This window comes from Hoplias malabaricus, chromosome 8 (assembly GCF_029633855.1).
Source record: "Hoplias malabaricus isolate fHopMal1 chromosome 8, fHopMal1.hap1, whole genome shotgun sequence".
NCBI classification, from domain to species: Eukaryota; Metazoa; Chordata; class Actinopteri; order Characiformes; family Erythrinidae; genus Hoplias; species Hoplias malabaricus.
This window is the reverse complement of record NC_089807.1, coordinates 10653819-10677025: the sequence shown is the minus strand read 5'-3', so window position 1 is coordinate 10677025 and position 23207 is coordinate 10653819. Positions and strand designations below refer to the sequence as shown.

Genomic DNA, 23207 nt, shown 5'->3' with positions numbered 1-23207 from the left:
TAGTGCATGAGGTTTTTTTTCTTCTTAAAACATTAAAGCATTCACTACCCAGTTCCACACATACAGAAAAAACAAACTGCGAAACGTGTGTTTTGTGTCACAAAAACCAACTCGTTTACTTATGTTGTCCTGTTGGCTTTAGGCAGATTAGCTCCGCCCATCTGTACTGAAGTTATAAGGATTGTTAAAAAAACTCTAATTGTAAGGAATAAAGAAGGGTTGAGAAGTGGTCCTGTCAAAATTCATTCAAAATTCATTTAAATATGTTAATGGACCTCAGGTGAAGAATACAGTACACGGGCGCTCTAAAAAAATAGATTACTAACATAATTTGAATAAACTATGTTTTGCTATTAATTGGTGTTAGATTTTCCAATAATATGCATTGCATTGTTTCCTTGGGGTTTGGGACTGTGACTGTCATTGTTGTAGACACGAGTGATTGGCTGTTCACTTGTGCGTTCATCTTTTCCTTGCTTGCGAAGGCTGAGTGGAGGTTTACAGGTGTGCCAGTTCCACAGAACTTTATTCATGTCCTCCTGTTCTGTGATGCCAAGGAGTTTCTCCTCTTCACTAGTGTGCTTTTCTTCATCTTTACATTTGTCTTTTCCTTCCTTTGGTAGGTGCTGGCGGTGAAACACCATCATTTCACCACTGATGCTTCCAAAATACTGCTGTATACAGACCCTGGCGAAGCCCTTGGCGTGCTCTCTGCAAGTCTCGTCAAAAAGTCTGCGCTCTGTGTCAGTGTAGTGGGACCAGTACTTGCTTTTCAGGAAAATTGCTTGGGTAAAGCATGGTCTAATCCCTCGTACCATAAAGGCCACCAGAGTGATTATCAGCAAAAATATCCATCCACAAGCCTGAGGGAACAATAATACCAACATTATTTTACACCCGCTGTGACAAGCACTTCAGTCAGGCATGTTGACATTTACACTGCTAAAAGTCAGAAGTGAAATATAGATGAGGCACGTGGCCAACAGAGTACATCTGAGTAATTAAAGCTACTTGTACATAGTACATGGGCCAAAATTATGCAGGACACCCTTTCAAAGGGAATCAATATTTGACACATTTTGTTGGATATATTTATATTAAATAAAAAAACAAGAGTCAAAAGGTAAAGTTTACATTCACTGGACAGAACCATTCCAACAAATAATCTACAACCATTTCAGAATTGTGTACAGCAGAGATATATAAAGATTGTTTTGTTTGCATGATTAAAATTTTATATTCCACTGGTGGCTTGTTAGATGGGGATTGTGGAGACTTTGCAGAGGGAGAGTTGAAACTGTATCCGTGTATACTTTGTTTTTTTCTGATTGTGTAAATCTACTGGAGTCTCTGAGGGTTTGAAACAAAAAGCCAAAAATCTTTGGGTACTTCACACAACAGTGACATCTGTTGGTTGGAAGGGTGCTTAGCAAAACAATCTGTAACGTTTGAAAATAGTCATAGTGTATACACAAGTATGTGTTTTAAATATTGTAATTCATAAAAATCAACCATAACATAAAAATAACCTCACAGACTCTAATAATAAAAATATCCAGTCAACACCCCAGAGTCCTGTCTGTCTGCAGTGCCCAGTGACCATTGCAGGCAAAAGAATAATGCATGTCACTTGTAAAAATTCCACTGTAAATGTGATTTTTCACTTTATTTTGATTTGTTCAATAAGAAGCTGCAGTTTTGTGGTGGTCCTGATTATTAAAGGACAGAGTGACAGAGGGCTAACCCAGTAAACATTTAGCCGTTGATTCAACGTTGAAATAGCGTAATGACTGCCGTCTAATCAACGTTCTCTTAAGGTTGAAAAGTTGAAAAGACGTCCAAACACAGACATTGAAAAGACGACTATTAGACGTATTTTGGACGTCCATTGACGTTATTAATTGGTCCCGAAATAAATTACTTGTATAAAACGCATTTTGGACGTCCACTGACGTTATCGATTGGTCACCACTTGATAACTAACGTATTAAGATTAAATTTGGACGTCCATTGACGTTTAAAATATGTCCTTGACTGACAGATTCCTTTTAGACCTATTTTGAACGTCCAGGGACGTTCCTTGTTTATTGGGAACCACGTATGCAGAGCAACAGACAGGCTACAGTTTGAAATTGTAGAGCTACAATGTCCATTATGGTCAGTGGAGCTGACCAAATAGACAAGGAGTGCAGAAAAGGGTGAGTTTTATGGTTGGTCGGTGTCACAGTAGTAAATTTTTATTTAATTTAATGGACATTAATGTTGCTTAAATGTCAAACGTTTTGAGTAACTATTACCTACGTTACTACAACCATAATTCACAGCATAATTTATGCTGTGTGTGTGTGTGTGTGTGTGTACTCACTCTCGTATCATTTACCTGTGACAAACATCTGAGGTACCTGGTGGCGGCCTCGCGCGAGATGAGTTCGTGCGCGTCGAACACGTTCTCGCATGGAATCCTCGCCAGTAGCCGGTGGAGCTCGCGCTCTGGCGGCGCCGCGTGGCTGCGGTTAAAGAAGCGGCGCAGATCGGCGGAGGCGCTGCAAGCGCACAGCGCGCAATCCCCGTGCAGCAGACTCACGGCGATCCAGACCGCGGGCGCCACGAGCGCACGCTGCGTAACCGAGCACAGGGTGTAGCGCAGCACGCAGGCGTCCTTCGTGCGCGCGCCCGCGGGCCTCATCCACTCCTCTGTTACCATGGAGATGTTGTTATTGAGCACGAAGCCCAGCATGAAGAACCAGAGCGCGGGAACCAGCAGAACCCCGAGTCCGTACGCAAAGTTATACTCGGGCAAGCAGGGGCACGTGAACTCGAAAGTGGAGTAAAGCTGAGCACTGGCCAGCGCCATTATCCCACAGATACCGTTCATAAAGGATTCCTGATTCGCCTGCAGGAACTGGAACATCATCCGGAACTTATCCATTCTCAAAGACCTGCTTCAATCTGGACACAGAGCAGAAACATCACAGAGTTCTAGTTACTGAAAGTGAACTCCTCCAAGTGCCTCCAAGACTGAGATCTCCCACTGTTCCTTCGTTTTCTGTAACCGCTTCATTCTGTCCAGGGTCATAGTCCTGAAGCCTACACGGAATCACTGAGGACTGGGTGTTACACACTCACAAACATGGGCAATTCTGAATAGCCAGTCCACCTACATGCAAGTGTATTTGGACTCTGGGAGGAAACCAAGGCAAATGGAGGAGACCCATGCAGACACAGAGAGAACACACCAAACTCCTCACAGACAGTGATTTGAGGCTGGGAATCCACAACCCTGGAGCTGTGACACCATGTCACACATCATGCCACACATCTCTCGCTGCTACATTTACAAATATGTTTGAAAATTTCAGGTAAAAACACATTAAAATTAGACACTGTCCCTGCTATTAACTCAACCCACCCACCCACTGATAACATGCAGCTTGAAAGCTGACAGCTTGTGTTGGAGGTTTTGGTCCCTTAGGTTTATATTGGAGAAACACTGGACCTGAATCTGCCCAAATACGCTGACTGCTTGTTTGGCTGCTTGCTCATGATTAGTTTCTAGCGTATAATCAACACCACAAAGACATGTTAACAAGGTAAAAACTAGATTTTCACTGGAGCGTGTCTTTAAAACATTAATTGTCTACACTTTTCTATGACAACTTTACTTTAAATTACAACCATTTAAACAAACAAATCCAAAATTCCATTAGTCTTCTATTTCAAAATTATGAAAACTCTCACTCTCTCAGCACTGTCAGTTGTACAGATTCTATCTATGAAAAAAACTCCCCTGTGTTTATAGCTTACCAGAACTGAAGAAAGAAACCAGGTTCTGAATATACACCTTTGACCAAGAATGAACCCAGCATGGAACAAATGCTCAAGACCACAGCTCTGGCCACTCCTTTCCTTCACTGAACCAATGTGCCCTCATCCAAATGTTCAGCCTTTGTTTACCTTCTCTTTGAAGAATGGGCAGTATTCAGGTGTCTACTTTGATGTTAGCATAAATACAAATTTCATAAAATTTCATGTTCAACATTTCAATAAACAGGATTGTGTACAAAGTCAGGGACAAACCTTCATTCGTTTAATTTTCATTTATGTGGCTATTTGTGTAGTGTAAAATAATCATTGGTCAGTGCTGGAAATAAATAAATTGAAACAAAAGCTAGAACAACTAGAGAAGGTTACAAGTTTTAGCATTTAGTCTGTTCACACTTTGCAGGATTTATCGTTTTTCAGAAGACGTTCAGTATTCCAAAGACAACTGTATGACAACTGTATACAGGAAACATAACTATACAAACAGGTTAAGACAAATGGTACCAATTGTAACATCAGAAAAATATAACTAAATAGGACATTAATGATTTTCACTCATATTCACTGACTGCTGAATATCTACCACCATTTGCATCATAGTCACGAACATAAGGCAGAGAAATGGCTCGGTAAAGATGTATGCAAATATAAACAAATTAAATCCTGGTGCAGTCAAATCTCAGCATGCAAACTTTGTAGTTTGATTGGCTGAAGTAATTCAGTAGATCTGAGTTTTGTTTTAAATGTGTAAACTGTTTATGTTTTTCTTAAAAATGGATTAATGGATTATAACATTTTAGAGTTTCATGAACTCTAAAACTGAAAAACATGAGGGATACAATGCATTTTTTTTTCATATTCTTCTTTGGACATTTGAAATAGCAAAATCAATCCTGTACCAGGTTGGACAGTAGAAGATAGTTGTAAAATAGTTGTAAAATAAATAAGGAACATAAGGTTAATGCTGAAAACATGCCGTTGTAAAAACTGGTCTTAATCCTAATCCTATAGACCATATAGGCTTTGGTTTGCTACGATCTTATAAACCTTGAATGAAGGAATTCATACATTGATATTGAAAATGTGACGCTGATGCTTATTTTTTTACTCTGAATAATAATAATAAATATATATTAACATTGTTTTTTAAATGTCAGTCTCATCTGTCATCTGTCCAGTGCAATATCTTCCACTACATTCCTATTCGAAGGGCTTTACATATTGTCACTGTCTAATTAAAAACATGTATCTCCCAAAATAGTGACTTTAGAGGAGAAGGAAAAACCCTTCTCAGCTTCCAACGGAAGTGTAAAAAGATGTTATTCCAAGTAATTTTGGATTATTTCTGTTTTGGTTCATGCTTTATGAATTTTTGACACAATGTGAAGGACAGCTGCCGTATTCAAGTGATGTAGTGAACTAAAAGTCCCCAAACATGGAGATGCATGTTTCTGATTGGACAGTGAGGAGCAGTATACATGTATTATTGTTTTTCAGCTATAGCCAAAAGCACAATATACAGACTGGGTTCATTTACACATTTTAAGAACATATATACACCTTAGACATAAAACACTGTAACACTTTAAATTACAGCCCGCTAGTTACTGGGTAAGTACAGAGTAAGTACCTGTTAAGCGAGTGTAAGATAAAATAAGTACTGAATAAGTAAAGGGTTTGATAATAGGTGTGAATGGTTCTTAACATATAAACATTTTACATAGACACGTTAGGTGTAAAAAATAAGTACAGTTAAGTGTATGAGAGTAGATGTATGAATTTATTACCAGGTATATTACAAATATTTTAAGAATAAGGCATGTAACTACAATTCTGAATCTACTGAAATTCTAAGCATACGTAGAGTTAAGTAACCTACATTCCTGTATTTCTGTTCCCTGTAAAATAGGCAGTGCAGTACTTAAAGGTAAGTTACAGGAAAGTACTGGGTACTAAGCTGTACAAACATAACACTTAAGGGTAAGTCTAGAGAGTGCACATTTACTTTATTTTCTGGGTTGTTCAAAGAATTTTAAATATATCAAAAGAATGATATATGCTGAGGACTTCTTGCATGAAGACGATGAACCAGACGTAAGTCTGCTGAGCTGAGGAAGCAAGAAAGTGCGGAAAACAACACCAATGCATATTTCCTGCTGTACCCATTTGAGCAGAAGAGAAACACCCATGTCATCATGTTATAATGTCTTAATACATATAGGTTAAACAGTGTATAATATCTCAGAATTATGTGATGATGGTTATTGTGGTAAATCACATGTGCTGAACGTAATGAGTACAAAGCACCATGAAACTCTGCAAGCGCCTGTAATGAAAGTAACTGAAAGTCCTTCCCTGTATGTGCACTGTAAATAATTTAAAAGGATCTATAATTACATTAAAATACAGTGAATTCAAATATCTGCACTTGCATAAACTGTCATACTTTTAATTCAATTTTGTAATCTATAATTATGCTTAGAAGTGAATTACAATGGATTTGGAACATAGTTACGTGCCTTATTTGTAAAATGTTTGTAAGATACCAGTAATTACCACATATTTCTATTTCCTTTACTTACTCTGTGCTTACATTTTCTTACACCTTACTCAATAGGTACTTACTCTGTATTTAAAGCATGCCGTATTTGTAAAACGTTTGTAAGATACCCAGAAATAAGTACATATTTCTAGTATCATACCCTTTTCTTAATCAGTATCTTATTTTACAGCTTTCTTAACAGGTGTTTACTCTGTACTTACCCAGTAATTAGCGGGCTGTAATTTAAAGTGTCACCCCAGAAAAAACAAAAACATGATGTAGCTGGCTACTTATAACATTTTATAGATTTAACAACTAAAGATTTGACATCGACCTTTCAAAAAAGGGCTTTTATTGTTTGATTTTGATTTCATACATCTGAGTAAATGATGCGTCCCTTATGGTCCTCCCATGTAATACACTGAGTGGGTCTGTGGGCTGTCTTAGTCACGTCTAGCTCAGGCCTGCACTGGTACCAAGTCTGGAGCAAATGATCCACTTGCTCCTTTCTGGTTACACCATGGAGTCGCTCATCTTCCTCATATTCATCATGGTTGTTCTTGGCATGGAAGTTGGGTGAGAGGGGAAGTCTGAGAATCATATCATCCTGCATTCCCTCAAAGAACTGCACTACACATTTTCTGGCGAACTCTCGGGCATGAAGGACACAAGTCTCGTCAAAGAGTTTCTGCTCAATGTCCAAGTAGTTGCTCCAGTAACGAGTCTGGAGGAAAGAGGCGTGATTAAAGCAGGGCTTAATAACTCGAGCCACTGCACCCAGAAGAATCAGCAAAAGAAGGATGGACCAACCTATTGCCTGGAAAAAAGCAGAATACAAAGATTCAATTTCATATTTCTGTTGTTATTAAGATACTCTACAGTGAATTATACTTATTCAAGATAAATCAGAATGCTATTAAAATAAACATAACCTTACAGCATATTGGTAATATCCTCAACAATATTTCTTGTACTGCTGTATAGCCAAGAGAATACATCATATATATTTTTACAAATAGTGTATTGTTAATTAAGTCCAAAATCTTCACAGGCTCTAAGGCAATAACATAAAAATAGCAAAACCCACTCACTTGGGAGTAACAGCGCACATAGCGTGATACTGCTTTATGGAATGTGGTGTTTCTGAAGACAATGTCCTCCTTGCAGGGCACTTTGGCCATGATCTTGACGAGATCCATACCAGTGTTGTTGGGTAAACCAGTGAAATGTTTGGGGTCCACGCTCATGCTGAATGCACAAATAAAACACTTTCCGTCCAGCAGAGTAACTAGGATCCACACCATGGGAGCCAGCAGGGCCCTCTGCATCATAGATGAAAACAGATATCTGCAGAAAAGTGAGCCATTTTAATAATGTAATGATGTAGGGCTCTTAAATTAAAAGCAGAGAAACAATCATTTAAAAAGCCCTAAATAAAGAGGGGCAGAGTAATATCATGGTGTTTCAAACTGATAGCTGATTATGCAGATTGTACTCTTGAAGATAATATATATCATTGCTGTCCAATGTAAAACATGTATCTCCAAAACAGTGTAAGTATCTTTACAAGAGATTTATAAAAAGTACTGTGCAGAAATCTTGGGCACCTAAGATAATTATATATATTTAAACTAATGCTTTCTCCGTAAATGTGGTTCTTTTATTTTATTTAATTTATATATAATCACAGTAAATACAAAAAAATATTAATATAAAACAAATAAGAAATATAAGATCATTTTTTCTATAAAGTAGTAGGTGAGAGTAAGTTTGAAGAACAATGTTTTGTTCAGATTCTCCTTGATTGCATGAATTCGTTAAATCATTATTTATAATCATTATTTATTAACCGGTAAAACTAGGTATTGGATGATAACCTCAAGTAATATCGACTGCCACGAGGAGAGATTTGGATAATGTTAAACCAACACATCCACACACAGAATATCACACTCACTGGAATAACGTTGATTGGTTTTATTCTAATGTTGGGTGTTATTTGTCGTTTGTTTGTTTATTTGTTTGTTTGTTTTAGCAAATAAACACTTACTGCTCAGATAAATAGCTTTTTAAATCTCATGATCTCTGGTGTCTAAAACTTATGCACAGTAATATATATATATTGAGAGACAGAGAGAGATTATATGGAGAGAGATTTGAAAATATCTGCATTTTTACATAGTGTGAATACATAGTAACATACATAGTTTACATAGTAAAATACCCAAATACTTGGTAGGAAATTAATTTACATTGATGGTTAAAGATATATGATTTTTTCTTCTCATGTAAAGTTGCTGTTTTGAAGACATGAGGTCTTGTTACAATGCAGACTATGTACTTCTCAGGTTGATATAATTCCAGTTTGTTCATTTCATTAAGGCTTATGTCATCATAGCCAATATTTACATGACAAATATCAGATATTGGTATGAGCCCAAAATTCCCATATCAGTGCATCCCTAAATAAGATGCATAGCCACAACTTGATATGTAAAACAGAGATTACCCTTGAATAATAGAGAAGGGGCTTACTTTATCACAGCTGGGTTTTTAGTCCTGTTGCCTGCAGGTCGGGCCCATTCCTCCATCATCACCCCAGTGTGCCGATTAATCATTACTCCCAGGAAAAAGAGTATAACCGGAGGAACAAACATCACACCGAGCGCATACAGTTTATTATACTGAGGTATACATGGGCAGTTAAAATCAAAATTGGTGTAGAGCTTCACACTTATAAGTGCTAAGATCACACAGATACCATTGGAGATGGACTCTGAATTTGACTGGAAATATTGCAGAACCAGCTTTAGACGATCCATAACAGAAAAGGCACCGCACAGCTACAGCAGTATAATTTAAGAGGATTTTATCTATGAAAACACAATCTATCCCAGCGACCTTGAGCTGAGTGAGTGTTTATAGTATTCTTACTACCAGAGTAAACAAACCTGTTCAAACTAATCAATTAAATAAATGAAAAAAAAAAAAAAAGAAAGACTGGTCTAGACTGAATCACTTACAGGTTTTTAATCCAATTGTTTCCAATTTTACGGCAGAAATATGCGAAGACTCTCCTTATGGAAAAGTTATTCTGTTACAGAAGAAAGCCCACAGCTCTGACCAGTCCAAGTGTGACCCCATGCTGATGTATTTGACCACTGAATAAAATTATCCTCCTTTGCTTGTCCCTGCCACACCCAACAGGTGCAGAGCTGCCCTTTAACCACACACCACGCCTGAGCAATGGAGAGGGAGCAGTGCAGAACAATGTATGCATTTTGCTCAGTGTCACCGTGACAACATTGATGATGCTGTGTTTGATCTCTCCAGGTGAGAATTCTGGTTAAATGAGATTACTTCAGCACTAAATACATTCAGATTAACAGCACAGGACTGTATATTTATTAGTTGAATTGTGTTTAAAGTATGGGACGATTAGCTCTGTTGATTGTACTGCTAATCAAACCTGAGAATGAATTAATGAATGAATAAATTAATGAATGATTGTTATAATTATACCAAACTTTTCTTAAAAAGGATTTCTTCAAGGATTTTTCTTGAACAACAACTTTGTATAGAAACAAAGCCACTCAAAGGACACTTGTGTAAATGTTCCTCTGAATGGGTAAAGGGTCATATGCAAAAATATGCAAAGGTTTGGGTGCTCCTTTTCAAATTACATGTTTTGTTAATTTCCTAAATAGGTACACATCCTCTACAGAGAACACACAATTACTGTTCATGTGCTGGATCTGAAAGTGTCCCACTACTGTTGAAAGTCAAATGTGTGATGTTTGTGTTGTGTCTGTTTATGTTGGATGTTGTGTGTGATAGTGTTGTGTGTTTGTGTTAGGAGTAGTGTGATGTTTGTGTTATGTCTGGTTGTGTTGGGTGTTGTGGGTCTGTGTTTGGGGTTGTGTCTGTTGATGTTCGGTGTTGTGTGATGTTTGTGTTGTGACTGTTTATGTTGGATTTTGTGTTTGGTCTTGTGTCTGTTTGTGATGGGTGTTGTGTGATATTTGACAGTGTTGTGTGTTTGGTGTTTTGTCTGTGTTTGGTGTTGTGTGATATTTGACAGTGTTGTGTGTTTGTATTTGGTGTTGTGTCTGTTTGTGTTGTGTGTTTGGTGTTGTGTCTATTTGTGTTGTGTGTTTGTGTTTAGTGTTGTGTCTATTTGTATTGGGTGTTGTGTGTTTGGTGTTGTGTCTATTTGTGTTGGGTGTTTGTGTTTAGTGTTGTGTCTATTTGTATTGGGTGTTGTGTGTTTGTGTTTGGTGTTGTGTCTATTTGTGTTGTGTGTTTGTGTTGGGTGTTGTGTCTGTTTGTGTTGGGTGTTGTGTGTTTGGTGTTGTGTCTATTTGTATTGGGTGTTGTGTGTTTGTGTGATATTTGACAGTGTTTTGTGTTTGGTGTTGTGTCTGTTTGTGTTGGGTGTTGTGGGATATTTGGCAGTATTGTGTGTTTGGTGTTGTGTCTGTGTTGGGTGTTGTGTGTTTGGTGTTGTGTCTGTGTTGGGTGTTGTGTGATATTTGACAGCATTGTGTGTTTGTGTTTGGTGTTGTGTGTTGTGTGTTGTGTCTGTTTGTGTTGGGTGTTGTGTCTGTGTTGGGTGTTGTGCGATATTTGGCAGTATTGTGTGTTTGTGTTTGGTGTTGTGTCTGTGTTGGGTGTTGTGTGATATTTGACAGTGTTGTGTGTTTGTGTTTGGTGTTGTGTCTGTGTTGGGTGTTGTGCGATATTTGGCAGTATTGTGTGTTTGTGTTTGGTGTTGTGTCTGTGTTGGGTGTTGTGTCTGTGTTGGGTGTTGTGTGATATTTGACAGTGTTGTGTGTTTGTGTTTGGTGTTGTGTCTGTGTTGGGTGTTGTGCGATATTTGGCAGTATTGTGTGTTTGTGTTTGGTGTTGTGTCTGTGTTGGGTGTTGTGTGATATTTGACAGTGTTGTGTGTTTGTGTCTGTGTTGGGTGTTGTGCGATATTTGGCAGTATTGTGTGTTTGTGTTTGGTGTTGTGTCTGTGTTGGGTGTTGTGTGATATTTGACAGTGTTGTGTGTTTGTGTTGGGTGTTGTGTCTGTGTTGGGTGTTGTGTGTTTGTGTGATATTTGACAGTGTTTTGTGTTTGGTGTTGTGTCTGTTTGTGTTGGGTGTTGTGGGATATTTGGCAGTATTGTGTGTTTGGTGTTGTGTCTGTGTTGGGTGTTGTGTGTTTGGTGTTGTGTCTGTGTTGGGTGTTGTGTGATATTTGACAGCATTGTGTGTTTGTGTTTGGTGTTGTGTGTTGTGTGTTGTGTCTGTTTGTGTTGGGTGTTGTGTCTGTGTTGGGTGTTGTGCGATATTTGGCAGTATTGTGTGTTTGTGTTTGGTGTTGTGTCTGTGTTGGGTGTTGTGCGATATTTGGCAGTATTGTGTGTTTGTGTTTGGTGTTGTGTCTGTGTTGGGTGTTGTGTCTGTGTTGGGTGTTGTGCGATATTTGGCAGTATTGTGTGTTTGTGTTTGGTGTTGTGTCTGTGTTGGGTGTTGTGTGATATTTGACAGTGTTGTGTGTTTGTGTTTGGTGTTGTGTCTGTGTTTGGTGTTGTGTCTGTGTTGGGTGTTGTGTGATATTTGACAGTGTTGTGTGTTTGTGTTTGGTGTTGTGTCTGTGTTGGGTGTTGTGTGATATTTGACAGTGTTGTGTGTTTGTGTCTGTGTTGGGTGTTGTGCGATATTTGGCAGTATTGTGTGTTTGTGTTTGGTGTTGTGTCTGTGTTGGGTGTTGTGTGATATTTGACAGTGTTGTGTGTTTGTGTTGGGTGTTGTGTCTGTGTTGGGTGTTGTGTGTTTGTGTGATATTTGACAGTGTTTTGTGTTTGGTGTTGTGTCTGTTTGTGTTGGGTGTTGTGGGATATTTGGCAGTATTGTGTGTTTGGTGTTGTGTCTGTGTTGGGTGTTGTGTGTTTGGTGTTGTGTCTGTGTTGGGTGTTGTGTGATATTTGACAGCATTGTGTGTTTGTGTTTGGTGTTGTGTGTTGTGTGTTGTGTCTGTTTGTGTTGGGTGTTGTGTCTGTGTTGGGTGTTGTGCGATATTTGGCAGTATTGTGTGTTTGTGTTTGGTGTTGTGTCTGTGTTGGGTGTTGTGCGATATTTGGCAGTATTGTGTGTTTGTGTTTGGTGTTGTGTCTGTGTTGGGTGTTGTGTCTGTGTTGGGTGTTGTGCGATATTTGGCAGTATTGTGTGTTTGTGTTTGGTGTTGTGTCTGTGTTGGGTGTTGTGTGATATTTGACAGTGTTGTGTGTTTGTGTTTGGTGTTGTGTCTGTGTTTGGTGTTGTGTCTGTGTTGGGTGTTGTGTGATATTTGACAGTGTTGTGTGTTTGTGTTGGGTGTTGTGTCTGTGTTGGGTGTTGTGCGATATTTGGCAGTATTGTGTGTTTGTGTTTGGTGTTGTGTCTGTGTTGGGTGTTGTGTGATATTTGACAGTGTTGTGTGTTTGTGTTTAGTGTTGTGTCTGTTTGTGTTGGGCGTTGTGTCATGTTTGTGTTGGGTATTGTATCTGTTATGTTAGGAGATGTCTCTCGGCTGGGTGTTGTTTCTATTGTGTTATGTTTTGGTGCGTGGGAGATACACGTGAGTGGAAGGTTGTGCCCCGTGCCAGAGGCTGAATAAATTCTGCTGGCCCTGCCCTTGGTCTTTTAATAGTTGAGGGGGAAAATGGGCTCATGAGATGACTGTTTGCAGGAAATGACCAACATGCCTCTCCTCCTTGAGTCTGAAACAGAGTCAGAGGAAACGGACGCGGTGCTGCTACATGGTGCTCCTTTATCTTTCTTATTTCAACAACATGGAGCTCTCCAACACCAAACTCTGGGACTAAAAAGCAGGTTCGTATTTTCTTAATTGTTCTACATCCTCTTGCCTTTTATGACCTGTTTGAATCTTTAGTCCAACAGCCTGGGTACTTTTGCCTGCGCTAAGCTAGGGTGTAGACATACATTAATATTCATCAACTCCACCTTAAGTACCTCGACTGAACAGGCAACACGAAATTGTCCATTTTCTCTTGTTTGTGGATCTAATTGTTAGGCGAGTTTAACGATGTTTATTAAAAGAGACTGAAATGGGAAGTTGTTGAGGACCGATAGCTTGCTTTACGTCATTGTAGAAAGTGACGCTTCATGGGTAAACTAGTTTAAACTCATCTTCTATGTATTTAACATTGTACATAAAATTTGTGTCCTCAGTCTGGCCAGTTTACATTCTGTAATTGAACACACTTTAGACCTATCTTCGGATATATCAGACGTTATCTGGCAGACCAGCATATTTACTTTCCCTCGGTAGGTCAGAAGTCGAACTTTTCTTTCATGCACTACTTCTTGCGAGTGTATGCAGAAAACTTTGAATTAAGCTATGTTTGGTCCTGTAAGTCTTTGGTATTTGGCAAGACTCTTCTGAATAGACATCTTAAAATAGGTCTGATGCATCCTCCAGGGCTGGGGTTTCACACAATAACACAGTCTACCCAGTAAACATTTAGTCGTTGATTCAACGTTGAAATAACGTAATAACTGCCGTCTAATCAACGTTCTCTTTAGGTTGAAAATGAAAGTTGAAAAGACGTCCAAACACAGACATTGAAACGACGACTATTAGGCGTATTTTGGACGCCCATGACGTTATTAATTGGTCCCGAATTAAATTACTTGTATAAAACGCATTTTGGACGTCCACTGACGTTTAAAATATGTCCTTGACGGACAGACTACTTTTAGACCTATTTTGAACGTCTAGGGGCGTTCCTTGTTTACTGGGTAGGTCTTGGCTGCCACTAACTCTCCCACTTACAGAGTGTTGGCTTGTGTGATGACAAATTTTCCAGTTGTCTTTGTTATGTAGAATGTAATATGAGTCTCATAGCTTCACTGACAAACTGTAAAATGTTTATACACATTAATTTGGGAACCCTCACACAACAAATCATGTTGTGGCAATTTCTATCACAATATTTTGAAACACTGGACACAGGAAATATATATATCCCCATGTTCCAGTACAGAATTTGAATATGAGCTCCATATATATAAGACCTGAACTCTAAGCCCTGTTCATTATTATGGTATGTGACAAACTGAAGTTTTCAATTCCTGATAACAGACCATGCTTGTACAAAGTTGAGCTATTTGTTAGCAACAGAAACCACATATAAAAGGAGACATGTAATTATCATCAGACACATATAGAAGTACATTGTCATTTTTAGAAAGAGCTCTAAGTTTCAGAATGGTAATTGCTCGTTTCCAATGTAGCAATTCATTTGATTCTCAGGGATAGAGATCTGCAAATTGCATAAGTTCCTTCAATGTTCATTTTGACTTCCTTCCTGTGTTGTAGTCCTTTTGACAAGCTTTATTAAGCTATTTCAGAAGCAGTTCCGTAAGTGTAGATTGTGATTTTTTTCATTGGCCACACACTGAAATAAAATGTGTTTTACAAAACTAACACTTACGTGTTGATGATTAATTTAATACCAGTTGTTTCCAGCAGAGATTAGACTTGGATACAACCTACTTAGAATTATCAGTGCTAGGTGTCACAGGCTGCTCTACAGGGGTTATCTGACTTCTACTCTGTGAGTAGCAGACATTTCTGTGCATCACAGGACTCACAGCAGTCTCTATTTTTAGTTTGCTGATGTGGTTGCCTAATGTAAGCACAGCTTCTACAACAGACATTGTAGCAATTAGCTCATCATTAGCAACAACACAAAGCTGCTTTATTATATAAAGTTAAACAATTACTAGTAATGATGTCACTAACATTTCCACAGATACGCTGTAAGTGATGCAGGGTGCCATAGCGCGAGTCTGCATGGTGGTGGCAGCAGCCATTCTCAACCACCCCCTGCTTTTCCCAAAGGAAAACACTACCATCCCAGAGCAGGAAGATGAGATTTTGGCCAGGATGAAGGAACATGAAGAGAGGTTGCAGGCAGAGCAGGAGCGACTTGAACTGGAGATCTCTAAGGCGGAGAAAGAAGCTCTCAACTCAGACCATGACATCTATGGCTGGTATTTCTGGAGTGCCCTTTCTCTTGTCATTTTCTTCACCATTGAAGTGTGTAGGCAGGATTTGATGACCGAAGAAACACTTGACCTTGGTGAAGACGATGAAGGATACTCTAGTGGTGTGAATCTTCTAGGTCTAGATAAAGGTGCCCTACACAACTTCTGTGAAACCAGCCTTCATAGCTTCGTCCATGAGAGTGGGAGGGTGCGGGAGTTTGTCGAGGGCTTTGCTGATGACCTGCTGGAAGCTTTGAGGAGCAATTGTGACCGTGACGTTGACATGGAGCTTGAGGACTTTGTTGGAGTGGGCAGCATATTTGAGACTTGGAGAGTGTCTAAGCCTCTCATGTGTGATCTCATTGTGCCATTTGCAACCCCAGAGCCTTATTGTTTCCAGTCTGAGCTGTGGTGTAATGCATCCTCTGATATTCCACTGGACCTGCAGGGATGTGGGAAGATTAAGTTGACAAAAAGGAATTGTCCAGACTGCCTCTGTGGCACAACTAGTCTTGGTGAAGAAATGCTGTGTCTGCTTCACAACGAAAATGACAGTAATAAAGCTGATGACCATGGTTTGGAGGAGCTTCTGTGCTCAAGGAATACTCCTTATCTGTCTAAAGATCAGGTCATGAAGTGGTTCCAGATTTCAGTCACGAAAGCATGGGGACGGATCTCCCACAAGTATGAGTTTGAGCTTACTTTCCGCAACCTAGATTTCCCTGGGGCACTGAAGATCAGGTTTAGGTCTGGAAAGGTTATTGTTCTGAATATTACACCGGCTATTCAGCTTGAAGACACGGATGCATACTTTATCTCTCATTTTCCTTCAGACAGTGGCAACAGCTCTGACATACATTGGCACCTCTCATTCAGTGTTTATGAGAGAAACCTGCTTAAACACATGGTAAAGACCCTTCCAAACAAATCTTGCCACCTCCGGTGCCTTCAGCTTGCATCTTTCTTGCACAGAAAGCAAACAGGTCTCACAGGCAGAAGTGCTCTAACAAACTATCATATCAAAACTGCTCTTTTGCATCTGCTGTTGAGCAAATCACCAAAAGCATGGCGACCGCAGAATCTGGACCAGCGATTGCAGGACTTGTTGGGCCTGCTACAAAAAAGCCTGCAAGAAAAGAGACTTTGCCATATTATTATAGGAAATCCACTGGTTCCAGCTGAAATTGGTGTTCCCACAGTTTTCCTGACTGCAGAACCCATTAATCTATTCAGGCCCCTGGTGTTACAGAGACAAGTATACACAAAGATGGTGGAGCATTTTCTGGAGATGCTCAGAAACACACCAGTGCTTATTCAAGAGTACACCTCTCACTTCCCTAATGGAGGCATTTAGCATGGACTCCACTCAACAACTTAGTCATAGATAGACTCACTGCACTCATGGAAATGAAGAGATTCAGTAGCTCACTGTTCAGTCCGGGAGACTTTCAGACGATTACTGCAGAATTTTTTATTTTTCCTTTACGTTAGTAGTTTTTGTTTTGGCACTGAAATTATTAATCTGCTATGTTTATACATTAACGTGGCATTTAAGTTCCAGGCAGCTTTTCCTGTGGGTTGGTAGCTAATGAACCACATCCACTTGCAAGTACATATTTGGTTGTGGTATCATATTCAGTATGCAAAAATGTATTGAAACATATATATTAAAAATAAAGAATGAATAATTTCAGTTCAACAGCCTTTGTAATCTATAGTTGTGGGTTTGTAAGAACATTCCTTGTTTTAAAGGCATGATGTACATATGTATTTATAAAGAAGTTTTCTACAGTGTGTTTACAGAGGTGCCAGCCTGACACACCCATCGAGCAGGTCCATTTATGTCAGTTTGTGTAGAGTGTGTAAAGACATTGGCATAAAGCAGTAAATGAGCTGTGGCAATCTGATTTGGCAAAAATGTTATTTAAATATTAAACCTCTGATCCAGTACAGATTCAGACTTAACTACAAGCAGGAATAATTATCCTGATCTGTGAAGGGTGGCGGCGGCTCCACTCACACAGAAGGAAAAAAAATCCCTAAGAGCGGAGAGGAGGAAACTCGGGAGGCAGCAACACTTCCTTTTCTAGATAACAGTGAATGGTGAGTTTCATAAAGGTTAGAATAAGCCAGATGTTGGTTGAGGTTGAAGACCTCGGATTTCTAACTTAAGTTAACACGTAAATTAATTCCTCAGTGGCTACAATGAGATAGAAGCCGGAGTAGGAATAAGTTGCCAATTTTAAATGGGTTTTTTAATAACTGAATTTGGAACTGTTACTGAAAAATACTGTTGGAAATCAATGTATTTTCATTTGCAGGCTGTAGTAGGAGACGTATTTACAAGTATTAATTTAATCTCAGTTCTCAACTCAAACAACAGGGGGATGTATAATATACAAAGTGCTTCTGTATGGTCATTGGAGAGCTGACAGAATGGACAGAGTGTAGAAACAAGAAGACGGGAAAAATGTTATTGTCTAAATATGTTGATGTTAACAATGTTATGTTGATGAGAATATTTCATAAAGCAGGATTTTCCAGTTAACCTCATAATTCAGGGCTAACCTTCCAGATTGTCCAATAGAAAACAGTTCCTCAGTTGGGTAGACTTTACACTAGGCTTCATTTACCTAGCTAAACTGAAGATTGTTTTTGAAACACCATGTGAACTTCCCAGGTTTAACGTGTAAAGCTTTAACGGTGGTTCATTCTGCCAACAACATTTAGAAAGAAATATTTATAATTTCTCAGTACTCATTTAGCCAGAGTATATTTAGATTGTGACACAGTGTCCTGGAGTCAATTTTATCTAAACATTTTCCCTCAGAGACTCCTCACACCACATTCCAGTCGTGCTGATTCTGTCTCATGGCACAGTGTGTGAGATAAGGCCAGCAAACTAGTTCTTAGCAGTTGATATTTGTAAAGTCAGAATTAAAACTATTGTTATTTTGTTAAAACAACAACAAACCGTAAACTGCTGTGCAGTGTTACACTTCTCGACGGGGACAGGCTCTCTGACTTTACGCTTCTTCTTTAAAGGACTTATATTTTGAAATGGGTACTTTATTGTATAGAATTGTTTCCATACCCTTACATTCCTGTTCCTGTTGAAAGAGAAACTAAACACATGACTAAGGTTTAGGAAATGAACCCGATAAAGGTCTGTTTATGCTCAAAACTAAATATTATGTTGGCTTCTGATTGTTTAAAAATAAAACGAGTTTTGAAATTATTTAAATGTGTATTAAATTTCTCTAGTTTTTGACTCTGTTACTCAAAGCAGAATAATGAGGAATGAAAAGCAAAAACCTGAATATTTTGAGAAGATTATTTGAAGTGTGCTCTATAGTAAAAAAACTGTTTTAAATGTGATTAGATTTGGGTGACATTTAGCTTCATTCCCTGACAGTTAAGTGTTCAGTTAAAACATTCCACTACAGTGAAAACATGATCATTTTTCATGCACATCCACTTTTCTTGCAGTTAAATTTGTGAGGAATAAAATGATTCATTTACAACAACTGTCCAATGGAAATATATAATGAATTTCAGATCACCAACGGTAGTGGATATACAACTTTTATTTGTATTAAGACAAGAACCAGACCAGATACTTATAATCATGAAAAGGAAATAAAAAAAAAAATCATAAGTTCTTTTTTTGTTTGTTTTTATTTGTTTTGTAGGGAACTGTTTGAGCACAACAGTAAAACCTATTCCAAGTTATTTTACCCAGAAAATGTGAAAGAAGGCTCTTACTCTGGAATAAACATAATTCTATAATCCATAGTCATAGTTGGGGCTTCCAGCGAAGAATGAGCTAAAAAAGGCTTTGTGGGTATCTGCGTTGAACATCAGGTCCTTCACAGCTGGATCCTCTTTAACGAGTGAAATCCAGTTCTTCAGCTCCGGAGTGCCGTCCAGATACCTGAGAAAAAGAAGTGTTTTGTGAGAAAAGACCTGTATAAGTATGAACTGAATAAAAATGATTAATAATAAAGGCATCTTAACATGAAATTTAAGCCAGGGAGATATTAAATCCTTAATCTATTTTTCATTCATTATCTGTAAGCGCTTATCCAGTTCAGGGTCGCGGTGGCTACCCTGAAGGGGGCGCCAGTCCTTCACAGGGCAACACACTCACACCTACGGACACTTTTGAGTCGCCAATCCACCTACTAACGTGTGGCTTTGACCGTGGGAGGAAACCCACGCGAACACAGGGAGAACACACCACAGTCACCCGGAGCAGGAATCGAACCCACAACCTCCAGGCCCCTGGAGCTGTGTGACTGAGACACTACCTGCTAACTTTTCTAAATGATTGTATGGATGTGGAATTAAACCGTCTTTAGTGAGTCATTGGCCGTGTTGACTTTCTACTTAAAACAACTGTCATGACTTTGCACTTTTTCTGAATGAATGACTTAACTTAGATTTCCCACTAACGAATATGAAGCTGCTTTGGATTATTTGAAGTTGTTCTTTTATGAAAGCAGTGTTTATGTTTCCTTTGTGATCTTTTATAGAGGGCATGCAGCACAAATGTCAGCTTTTTGTTTAAATCTCAACATAAAGAAAACTTACTGATTCATCTGCCATGAGTCAGCCCTCTCAAACCACGGCCAGATCAGGTAATCAATCATAGAGATTGAGTCACCACCGAAGTACTTGGTTTTCTTGTTCACTAGGACCTAGGAATGTTGAAGTAATGACAAAGGAGTTAAACTTTATTTATCATATATTTGATAAGACAAGGTGCACATCCAAATCGGCAAATGTTAAATGCTCATGTTAAATAAATAATTGAGACTAAAATCATATTACATTATATTTATATCTTAAGTTAATAAATATTATATTTAAATTGATGGTGTCAACTGAAGTTTGAAAGGTACCTTGTTCAGTTTGGAAAGTTTCTCCTTCAGCTCTGCTTCTAACTCAGACACATCTCCCCCAGTATTCCTGGTACCGGGAATCTTGTAGAACAGTGGAATGATCTGGAAAAATAATTGATAAAAGATCATTAGTGAGATTGTTATAACTATATTTTAATTAGCAAATAGATATTTAAGATTAAATTAAGATATTTAAAGATATTTTAGTCTTTTTTTTTATGTATAAATTGCCTGATTCTACATCATTTTTGCTTACATTTTTTTGAAATAGTTTAAACACAAATGCTATGACACCTAGTGGTGATGAGTGGCATATTTGAGTACATTTTAAGCATACATTAGGTAGTCAAAACTATTCAATGTGGTATTTTACCCTAATTCATAGAGGAAAAGATGTTAAATTACTCAAGGAGTACTGGGGATTAGCATATCTCCATCAGTGGTTTCAGTAGCAATACCTTTGAGTAATCTTCCAGCAGCATCTTCTGTTGGGCTTTCTCCAAGGGGTCAGAGGGCATCAGTTTTTTCCCAGGATACACTTCATCTAGGTATTCACAGGTGATTGCTGATTCATAAACCACCTGACCACTCGGCAACTCCAATGTTGGCACCAAACCAAGAGGGTTCTTCTCCAGGTACCATTCAGGTTTCTCTTTCAAATGAATGTTGACAGTTTCGTGCCTACATTGAAATGGTAATTAGCAAAAATGCCAAACATGTGCAAAGGTTTTTGGTGCTAAAGAAGAACAGACATTGTTCATTCTCTGTTCTCAGGCCTTTATTATAGTGTAGTTGATAAATACACAGTTTTCACGTGGAAGTCTGGAGTTCATATGGAAGGAAGTCTGTCTCATCCGACTTTGAAATATTACCACCTTTGAATTTGTAGCACTGAATTTTTTTTGCACTGAAATTATGCATCTAAATATAATTGCTCTTGAATAGAACTCGTGAATTTTCAAGAACACGTTTTCGCTGTTATTATTCACGGTTAATAAATTCAGATACCAAAATACGAGTTACAAAAAATTCAGATATACTCCCGGGACACCAAGGATGGGCAATCGATTCATTTGGACTTTCCCTTTCACCTTAAATGCTGCAGTAGTTGCATTCTGTCGCCGCTAGGTGGTGAAATACGAACACAACTTCCGTACCGTATCCTTCCGCGGATATTATCTCTTTATTTTCAAAGTGTCTCAAAAATCTGAAAGTCTCACTAAAGACACAATATAACAGACTACTGATATCCTGAAGATGAAGAAATTTTACTGTGGAATTTTTTTGTAATGGCCCTGTGAACATAGCGTGTGATATGACAGAATGTGGAAACATGAACTGTGGAGTAAATGTCCTATCCATCCATCCATCCATTATCTGTAACCGCTTATCCAATTTAGGTTCGCGGGGGTCCAGAGCCTACCTGGAATCATCGGGCGCAAGGCGGGAATACACCCTGGAGGGGGCGCCAGTCCTTCAAAGGGCGTAAATGTGGCATTTTTATTTTTTAATTGAGAGATTATTAAGAATCTGAAACTGATTTTACAGAAGGTGTAGTACAAATAATATCCCAAAGTGCAGAGTTTAATTCGTAAAGTTGTGTTTGTTTAAACACTGAATGTCGGTGTGTATATTCACAATGTCTGGTTATTTCTAATAATTTCTGCATCTGGCTTCTTCTGTGGAACGACTAAAACTGTAAAAATTCTGAATAAGAGCATGTACGAAATGCCATAATTGTAAATGCAAATACACCATAGACTTACGGAATACCCTTCGCTTTGAGAACCAGTCTTGTTCTCTGGGCAAAAGGGCAGAATCTCATGCTGTAGATCCTTATTAAACCATTGGGTACGGGACCAGGAGCACAGCTTCCTGTAAAACAGATAAATCAAATGAGCAATGAGTAAACAGACTTTTGTTCTCAGTACGTCCTGCTATGAACATTCTTAGTTTTTTAGAGTGATGAAGTTAAACTGAACTATTATCTTGAGCACACTAAGCAGTAATGTGCAGTAGGTCTCATCATCTCACACTTTTCAACAGAAAGACTTACAACAGGCTTAACCTAATTAGCAGGCTACTATGTACACTATGACTTTGCAGAATAACTGCACCCAGGTGGGGCTTCTCCTTGCAGGTGAGATATTCTGCTGAGTCATTGTCAGAGGCTAAAGTATCATAAAGATGTATTTATAAAACTATTTTAAAGTGTCTGTGTGTTATTAAATAAATAAATAAATCAGAATTGATATGTCTATATTGCTCATGCCCTATGAGCTTAAAATACATAATATTTATATTTTTGTTTAATATAAAGTCTTTATTATTCCGTGTAGGTGCATATATATACACACACACACATCAAAATCATGTTTTCTTTCTGATTTAGAAATTAGAAATTTGTATTTTCAGTCTTTCTCTGAGTCTGGATAAGATTGATGTAAACTTCTCTACTTTGAAACACACCAACTTTGAGAGAGAGAGAGAGAGAGAGAGAGAGAGATTTCTGCACTCTCTGCTTTACCTTTAGCGAGGCACTTCTGAGTCTCAGCCATAGGTGTCGAAAATGAAAACAAGTTTAACGAGGAAACTGCAGAAATTCTCTGTAAACATCAAATAAAGCGGTATGAATATAGTTAACTTATTTAAGCTATTTAAAGAAAAGACGGTATACATTGCTTCCTTTTTCATGCAATTCACAAATGATATATATATTTGTATATTGTTAAGTATTAATATCGGGAGACTTGACGTTGGTAGTGAACAGAAAAACATAGTAAAACTCACCTGAAGCTCGAAGGAGTCTAGACGTTGACGGTTATGTAACAGCACTAGGAAGTGCCAGTGTATCCAGTGAAAGAAGGGCGTTATTTATTGCTACTCGTATTCAGACAG

At 38.4% G+C, this 23207-nt stretch overlaps 4 protein-coding genes across 4 annotated transcripts; 1 reads left to right on the top strand and 3 right to left on the bottom strand.

Annotated features, from left to right (window-relative positions):
* Nucleotides 1-340: 340 nt before the first annotated feature.
* On the bottom strand, nucleotides 341-2929 carry calhm1a (calcium homeostasis modulator 1a). The gene is given in 3 exon segments (XM_066679202.1): nucleotides 341-473; nucleotides 475-863; nucleotides 2381-2929. Coding segments are annotated over 3 exon segments (1071 nt in total).
* A 3805-nt stretch (nucleotides 2930-6734) lies between these two features.
* calhm3 (calcium homeostasis modulator 3) lies at nucleotides 6735-9186 on the bottom strand. Its single transcript, XM_066678235.1, has 3 exons — nucleotides 8900-9186; nucleotides 7456-7711; nucleotides 6735-7181 (listed from the first exon to the last, which is right to left on the bottom strand). The coding sequence occupies exons 1-3, from the start codon at nucleotides 9184-9186 to the stop codon at nucleotides 6735-6737; spliced, it is 990 nt and encodes a 329-aa protein (XP_066534332.1).
* A 3757-nt stretch (nucleotides 9187-12943) lies between these two features.
* itprip (inositol 1,4,5-trisphosphate receptor interacting protein) lies at nucleotides 12944-18626 on the top strand. Its single transcript, XM_066678323.1, has 2 exons — nucleotides 12944-13224; nucleotides 15171-18626. Exon 2 carries the CDS (start codon nucleotides 15185-15187, stop codon nucleotides 16757-16759), a length of 1575 nt encoding a protein of 524 aa, XP_066534420.1. The 5' UTR covers nucleotides 12944-13224; nucleotides 15171-15184; the 3' UTR covers nucleotides 16760-18626.
* A 349-nt stretch (nucleotides 18627-18975) lies between these two features.
* LOC136705444 (glutathione S-transferase omega-1-like) lies at nucleotides 18976-23207 on the bottom strand. The gene is made up of 7 exons (XM_066679023.1): nucleotides 23100-23207; nucleotides 22837-22915; nucleotides 22076-22184; nucleotides 20768-20990; nucleotides 20310-20411; nucleotides 19999-20105; nucleotides 18976-19339 (listed from the first exon to the last, which is right to left on the bottom strand). The coding sequence occupies exons 2-7, from the start codon at nucleotides 22865-22867 to the stop codon at nucleotides 19189-19191; spliced, it is 723 nt and encodes a 240-aa protein (XP_066535120.1). The 5' UTR covers nucleotides 22868-22915; nucleotides 23100-23207; the 3' UTR covers nucleotides 18976-19188.